Source organism: Ailuropoda melanoleuca, chromosome 13 (assembly GCF_002007445.2).
Source record: "Ailuropoda melanoleuca isolate Jingjing chromosome 13, ASM200744v2, whole genome shotgun sequence".
In the NCBI taxonomy this organism is placed as follows: domain Eukaryota; kingdom Metazoa; phylum Chordata; class Mammalia; order Carnivora; family Ursidae; genus Ailuropoda; species Ailuropoda melanoleuca.
In genome coordinates, this window is record NC_048230.1 from 71566608 (window position 1) to 71574822 (window position 8215).

The 8215-nt window shown below is 45.1% G+C and overlaps 1 protein-coding gene across 1 annotated transcript; it reads left to right on the forward strand.

Annotated features, from left to right (window-relative positions):
* The first annotated feature begins 5019 nt into the window (after positions 1 to 5019).
* DEFB121 (defensin beta 121) lies at positions 5020 to 6397 on the forward strand. Its single transcript, XM_002918306.3, has 2 exons — positions 5020 to 5077; positions 6270 to 6397. The coding sequence occupies exons 1-2, from the start codon at positions 5020 to 5022 to the stop codon at positions 6395 to 6397; spliced, it is 186 nt and encodes a 61-aa protein (XP_002918352.1).
* Positions 6398 to 8215: the final 1818 nt, after the last annotated feature.

The window sequence follows — 8215 nt, forward strand, 5'->3', positions numbered from 1 at the left end:
AAACACTCTGGATCTTAGACTTGAAATTAGTTTAGTTAGTTTTGAAATTTTCAACCTTGACTTGAAAAAGCACAGGGAGCAGAGAGGTCTCTGAATCACTGACAATCCTTGCCCCCTTAATGGAATACTGACTGTGTTGACAAGAGAGGAGAGCCAGGAGAGCTGCAGGGAGGAGAGAGACCGACGGTCAAACGCTCCAAGAAGTCAAGGCAGATGAGAATCCATGGTAGATACTGACAGCGACCGGTCACCTGGGCTTTCCCGTATGCCAGACACTGTTCCGCACCGTTCTATGTGCTTTACAACTATTACCTTCTTCATCTTCACAGCGAACCTCCTGAGGTCAGCAATGCTGTCTCCGTATTAGGAATGGCAAACTGAGGTTCAAAGGCATTAACTGGTTTGTTCAAAGTCAAAGGCATTAACTGGTTTGTTCATGTATCATATATGTATATATACATACATATATATATACACACACACATATATTACTCGGCCATAAAGAGTGAAATCTTGCCATTTGCAACAACATGGACTGAGCTAGAGAGTGTAATGCTAAGTGAAATAAGTCAATCAGAGAAAGACAAATGCTGTATGATTTCACTCATATGTGGGATTTAAGAAACAAAACAAGTGAACAAAGGGGAAAAAAAGAGAGAGAGAGGCAAACCAAGAAACAGACTTAACTACAGAGAACAGACTGAGGGTTACCAGAGGGGAGGTGGGGGGAAGGATGGGTGAAACGGGGGCTAGGGATTAAGAGCACACTTACCAGGATGAGCGCAGGCTGTTGTACGGAAGTGTTGAATCACTGTATTGCACACCTGAAACTAATATTGCACTGTATGTTCACTAACTAGAATTTAAATAAAATTAAAAAAAAAAAGCCACATGGCTGCTCAGCGGTAAAGTGAGGATTTGGACCCAGATTTGTCTGGTTTCAAACAATTTTTTTTTTTTAATTCCCCAGCACTGGCCCTGGTGATAGATTGTCATACAACATTTCAAGAAACTTGAAGGAAATGTGCCGGCATAGCCACTGCCATTGCTAATTACACATGCCCAGGAGCCAGACGGCCGGCATGTCATAGAAATAAAGACAGAAAGCCGCACAATCTCCAAGCCTCATGTGGGCCAGTAGCCTCATCCGCTTTCCCCACCACCCTCCTATGTCCCCACCCTCAAAGACGGCAATGAAGCAGAATGTAGATGGGAAGTGGTCTTTTATGAGAGTCTCCTTTACTGCTGAAAACCAACGTTGCTGGCGCTAAATGACGTACATGTCGGATTCAGGTCATTTCCTCATTAGGCCACTAGTCCTCTGATCAGCATCCACAAGAATAAACACGCAGGGTTATGACGAAGTCCTTTACTGGAGGAGAAGTGGATCTCAAGACAGTTTAGTGTAGGACAAATTCTGTGCCTTTCAAGCGTTCTTTGGATGTACAAAGGAAGTCCCTTCAAGACTAAGCTTCTGCACGAATGGGGTTCCCATGAGTTACTCTCCTCTCTCTCTCTCCAGTCCTTCACGACTCTAGAAACAATCTTCTTCCTCAAAATGGAGGAAGTTGTGCCTTTGGTTTTGCCCCGAGTCTTGTGAACTCAAAGGGCACCCTGGGTTTCTTTTCAGCCACCCTTTCTGGAACGAAAGGAAATGAGTTCCAGTTCACAGAGCTGATTTCCTTACTCGTAATCCTTAGAAGAAAGCCCCTGTCAAAGAGTACTTTTTTCTTTCTTCCAGTTGTCTGTTGCAAGGATTGAGTTAATTATTTACAGCAAATTTGTCATTGTTGGTCTTATGAGAAGCCCTTCTCTTGTTTTATTTTTACCGATTTATTGATTTTTATCCCCACAATCAACTCCCATCCATGTCCTTCATAGGCAACTCTTCCAATGTTTTAATATGTACCTTTTCAGAGTATATGTATTTTTATTTTATGTAAGTGATTTTAGGTCATGTATTTCATTCTGTGGCTTATCTTTTAAAATTAGCACTAGTTTTTGGAGAAGTCAACTTTACTCAGCTATAATTTCCATAAAATAAAACACACCCATTTTGAGTGGATAAATTTTGATGTTTTGACACCTGTGTATAGAACATTTTCATCATCTTAAAAGCTCTCTTGTGTCCCATCTTAGTCAATGCCCGCCTCCCCCCACCAGCCCCAGGTAACCACTGATGTGTCTTTTGTTTTTTGGTTTTTGTCACAATAGACTAGATTTGTCCTTCCTAGAGTTTCGTAAAAATAGATTTACTCAGTATATTCTCTTTTGGTCTGGCTTCTTTCACTCAGTCCAGTGCTTTTTAGATTCCTGCAAACTGCAAAGTTAAAGCTACTTTATTGCTGAGTAGTGTTCTAGCATATGGATAAACTGCCATTTATTTCTTTGCTACTTGATGAATATTTAAGTTGTTTCTATTTATGATAAATAAAGCTGCTGTGAAAATTTATGTACACTCTTTGGTGTCGACATAACTCTTTTTTATCTTGGATAAATACCTAGGAATGGAATTGCTGGATTGTATGGTAAGTGTGTTTAACTTTATAAGAAACCATCAAACTAAAACAAAACAAAACCAAACCAGGGCTCCTGGGTGGCTCAGTGGGTTAAGTGTCCGACTCTGGATTTCAGCTCAGGTCATGATCTCAGGGTCTTGGGGTTGAGCTCCGCGTTGGGACCTGTGCTGGGTGTGTAAACTGCTTGAGATTCTCTCTCTCTCCCTCTGCCTCTTCCCCCCACATCTTTCTCCAAAACAAATGAATAAACAAAACAAAACAACCCCCCCATCAAACTGACTTCCAAAGTGGTGATTCCATTACAGTGAGCCCTGGTTTTCAACATGCAGCCATATTTATTTGCGTGCACATAATTCTCCAGCTTATGGTAGCCCTTGGCATATGCCCTTATGGAAAGTGTGGGGATTTCTTTGGAACATGTACCTGGGTTTAGAATTTCTGGGTCACAAGAAATGCTTACACTTAGTTGGACTACACATCATTAGATCTTCCCCAGAATGGTGCTTCCATCTCAGAGTAGGTGTTCGTTGGGGCCCACTACTTTTTAGAATTTTGGGATTCTTTTCAAGAAGAACATAAAATTACAAGTTCAAAATTAGGTCCAAAAGTGAATATGTATTGAGAATGAACTAAGAAATTACAATAGATTACTGGACACTTTTAAGATCATTAGCCTGAAATGGTTACTTACTAACATTTCCTGATTGCAACTTAGTTTCTCCTCCTTAGCTAGAACATTCTAGATTTCTCGGCGCTCACAAGAGTCCAAACAAGACAGGGGCCCTGAACCTTCGTGAGCTTCAGTCATTCTGCCTCCGATCCACACCCCACCAGCAGTCCGTGAGGATTGCTGTCTTCTCATTTCCCTGACATTATTTGGCATTATTCAGCTTTCTAATATTTGCAGTCTACACCCGGCCTGCTGCCTGATTTTGTATGGCCCATGAGCTAAGATTGGTATTTACATCTTGAATGGTTGAAAAAAATGAAAAGAATAATATTTAGTGATGTGTGAAAATTATATGAAATTCAAATTTCGTGTCTATAAATAAAGTTGGATTGGAATGCAGCCACACCCACTTGCTCACACACTCTGGTGGCTTTCATGCTACCGAGGCAGAGCTGAGTATTCCAACAGACTGTCTAGCCTGCAAACCCTAAAATAGTTACTATCTTGGCCTTTACAGAAAAGGTTTGATGACCCCAGTTCGAGGGTGTTAATTTTTCTTGGAGACAGCAGTCTTGTTCCATTTCAGAAAGGAGATAGTCCACTTGTTGCTTTGCCCCCATTTCTGCCCATTTCGAAATGACAGAACTTTCCATTATTGTGTTAAAAAGCATTTGGCTCTCTTCTGATCTATCCACCAGCCTGATGTACCCTTAAGCCGTTACTCTTATCTCCTTCTGCTCCCACACTCAGGGCCTTACCACAGAAATGCTTTGTTATTGCTCATGTGCCAGCGGGTAACTAGACTTCGGTCTGTTTGCTCTGCTTGGGGCTGGAGTAGCAGGGGAGGCTTTATTTCTCACCGCAAATCTGTGGGTCGGCCGGGGTGGCTCTGCTCCGTGTGTCTCTCATTGTCTTTGCACCACGGGGGCACGTTCTTCTCGTGGGGTTGGCGGAGGCACAGAAAGGCAAGTGAAGACATTCATCACCTCTTAAAGCCTAGGCTCAAGACTGGCGCATTGTCACTTCTGCCCACGCACCGTTGGCTAAAGCAAGTCACACAGCCAAGACAAAAGTGAGGCAGAGCGAAATGCATTCCTCCTGGGGTGAGACCTTACAAATGTGTGGGTTCAAATAAGGGTGTAAAATTGGGGTCGATAATGCAATCTACCGTACATTACAGGAAACACCACCATGGGAGAAACTGGCCTTTCCTTTGGCCCCTAGGAAGATGCTCCTTGTTCTTCTCAAACACACACTGTTGAAAGAAAGGTCTGTGGCCTTTGTGCTCATTCCACTCCACAAATGCTGCTGGGTGCGTTGCCGGGGGTGATGGCCATGGGGCCATGAGGTATTCCCTCTGCTTCTGCTCTTCCCTTACTATCCTTTAAATGAACCGCCAACATATGGGACATCATAGGGTGTCCTCATTGCTGGAAGGAACCCAAGAAACACAGAGTATCACTCCTTTTCTGTCTCATTGCTCTCTCTCTTTTCTTTTACCAGACATGAATCAATAGTAAAAACATTTCCCCCCTTCTGGGGTCCCCAGTTGTGTTAGAAACCTCCTCAAAGGCAAGGCCGTGTCCTCTCTTTGTTAAGGTCTCTTCCCCATGTCCCGGCCCCCCTGGAAGTGCAGACAAGGTGGTGGATTCGGTAGCCACTCAGCTAGTGTGGTTGACTACTTGCCTGTCTGTCCAATCTCAAATGACTGTTCCCTTTCTGGTTCACTGATCATGGGTCCGCAATGCTTGTCGGGGCAATAAATACCAGTCCGGACTGCCCCGAATGGGGACCTCTGCCTCTTAATCTCTCCCTGAGCCCCCAGCGTTCATGAGGCTCATGCTCCTGGTTTTGGCTGTTATCTTGCTCCTGGTCCGAGTCACCCAAGGTAAACAGGATCTCTCCCAAGGGCCAGGGCTCATGTTCAGGGAATTCCGGGGACTCCACAGCCTGGGTGGGGAGAACCGCAGCGTCCACGGAGGCCTTTGGATAATCTCTGTGGCCAAGGGAAAATCTGAGTTGTCTGATACCAGCTGATCCTGCCAGCGCCATTACTTGACGACTCTGATCTCTGGTTTGCTCTGGAAAAGTGGAACATGATGATCTGGGCAGAGGGTACATGCGAAAGAAAGACTTGGGTGTGGAGTATAGTAAAACGGGGTACTTTTCCAAAAACACTGGGTGGGGGGATTTGAATTTTGATCTATTGTTGCCTCTGTGAAAACGGTTCCTGAATTTCTGATTGAGGATTCTTTTTTAAAAAATATTTAATTTGTTTATTTGTCAGAGAGAGAGGGAGAGAGGGAAAGGGAAGCACAAGCAGGGGAGCAGCAGGTTCCCGCTGAGCAAGGAGCCCCATGCAGGACTTGATCCCAGGACCCTGGGATCATGACCTGAGCCAAAAGCAGATGGTGAGCCACCCAGGCGCCCCTCTGATTGAGGATTCTGATTCCATTCTTAGGCAACCTCAATTTATCTGGGCTACTTTAGCTTGGGGGTTCTGCAGAGCAGCTGTTCCTAATTATCTTGGCCTGTTAAGACCAGCGAAACGGCCCAGGATGTCATGGAGAAGGGAGTATGACATTCTTGGGAATTTTACCGATGCCCTAAAAGACCTGCCGGTAGATGTCCAGCTGGGTGTATTTCCGATTCCTGTACTGTTCATTGATATGGTCAGAGAGGGAACTGAGGGCAAGGGGAAAGCGAGCTGATACTAGGCATTTGGCTACCCTATACTATGGGGGAGAGGAAACCTTGGAGAGACAGGGACCGCCTGTCTTCCCCAAAGGAGCTGGCCAGGAGGGGAAGTTGCCTCATAGGTCCCAGGCCACGGAATGGACTTTGGGATTGTGACTGAGGACACAAATGGGAGAAGAAAGGATAATGGCCCATCATCTCTCCTAAACCTGGAGGATGTCTTGTAAGGGCTTTTTCCCCACATAGGTCCTATTTCCCTCACTACTGTCTTCTCTGCTGGGCTTTGACCTCCCCCTTTCTCAACCCTCTGCTTTATTTCAAGACTGACCCTGCCCTCTCCTTTTTTTGTTTTGTTTTGTTCTCTCCTTCCCTTTTAATTTCAGCCATGCGTTGCTGGGGCAAGTTGGGAAGGTGCAGAACAACGTGTGAACAGAGTGAGGTCTTCCATATATTATGCACGGATGAAGCTAAGTGTTGTGTCAACCCCAAGCACGTACCTGTCAAAACTTGATCCTTATGCGCACCTGGAAGCCTGGGGTAACCCCTGTAGTCTGACCACTCTCGCCCAACGTTGAGTCCAATGTCGTTAGAGCCCACAGTTCTATTAAATCATTCTTGGCTGTACCATTTGTGTCTGGCAGCTCAGCCTCATCATACTTACAAATCAGTAACAAAGGAAGGTGTGTGTGCTGATTAGGGAGAACGGGGTGGACCAGTAGGTAGTAACAGTCTGTTTTGCACATTCCTCCTTGCTTGCTGGCCCACAGCTCGTCCCAGATGATATAAATGAGGAATGTTCGTTCTATCCATTTGATTCTTGCTTCCTAGACCAGCCCTGCCAGGAGAACTTTCCGCAGTGATGGAACAGCCCATCTCTGTGTTGTCCAATATGGCAACTACCCACCACAGGTGGCTCTTGAGCATTTGAAGTGTGGCTGGTGAGTAAGTGCACAGAGAGACCTGCTGCATCCTTGCGTGTAACACGGAAGCAAAACCGGAAAGCATTCTAAACGTCCATCAGTAGGGAAGTGAAGTCTCCATGCTGATGACGACTATGTCTCACTTAAAAAAGGTGATGTAAACATACCTAACTGCAAGACATACTGTGGATTGAAAAAGGAAAGCCATCCCCTGCGATGGAAAACAAAACAGTAACGAGCACTCTATGTTTTCTAAAGGTGCGTATGTGTACAAAGTCAGCAGAGGACAATCACGCAGACGCAGATCATTTGTTTTTAAAATCATTCCGTAAATACATATTATGTGATTTTTATTAATATCTTTTCCCCAAAAAGGCATTAAGTTCCATGAAGACATATAAGTAAAAAGAAAAAGAAACGTGACTAGTATAACTGGGGAACTGAATACTTAATTTAATTTAATTTAATCTATACTTCTGTTTTGAGAGCTTAATATGGTACTGGTTATCATATTGGACACTGTAGCTTTAGGGCCTCGAGATACAGCCTGCTTCTTTTTCTCTATGTTCACTCCAAAAGGGTGCATCCCTCCCTTGATAAGACCTGCAGTTGTACCCGTTAGGGACTCTAGGATCGTGTCTCCTAGTTTTCTTCAACCAACAGAGAGCTGGTATCAGGCCCCATGTGGGTTCCTGCTCCGTCTCTTTCCTTTCCTCCCAGTTGGGGCCACATGTTATTGAATTGTGGGCTCGTCTTTTTCCAGGACTGATCCTGAACTGAGACCATGGCGGTCTTCCCACCACCAGCTCCGTGATTTCGGGGGTGGCCTCAAGTATTCCCTGCCCTTGCTGCTTAGCTGACTAATCAAAGAGGACTTGGTTATTCTGAGTTGGGAGGTTCTGGTCGGCATCACCTACTCACTCTCCAGTCCCTTCATATGAGCACACTGAAACTGGCCTTAGCCTTATGGCTTGCCTCCGTCATCCCCAGCACACCCCTCCGCTGAAACCTCCAGCCCCAGTGTTGAAGTCTTACTGAAAGTGCCAAAGGAAGAACACTGGATTCAGAATCAGAAGGTCTGGGGGTTCAAATCCTTGACCGCATATCCGCTGCATGATGCTAGGCAAGCCATTTAACCTTCTCTGTTTTATCTTCTCATCTCTAAAGTGAGGATTCACCCTACCTGAGGCACAGGGTTGTCGTAAGATTAAATGAAATAACTGGTAGGAAATGCCCAGCACAGAGGCTAGTGCACATTCGATTCCCGTTAAGACTTCGGATGCCCTCCTCTTCCCTTCTCGTATCAGGTCCGCCATCGTGGCCCCTTGAGGCTTCCTTGGCAATGGCTTCGTACAAACCCTACTATTTCGTACTGTATTCAGAGCTGCTCTCTCCGTTCAGTCCCTCCT

Bases quoted from the DNA above. Each gene is read 5' to 3' on its own strand.
- DEFB121 (XM_002918306.3), top strand. From the start codon at position 5,020: ATGAGGCTCATGCTCCTGGTTTTGGCTGTTATCTTGCTCCTGGTCCGA. The intron at 5,078-6,269 runs GTAAACAGGATC...TTTTAATTTCAG, and splicing joins CCTGGTCCGAGTCACCCAAG to CCATGCGTTGCTGGGGCAAG.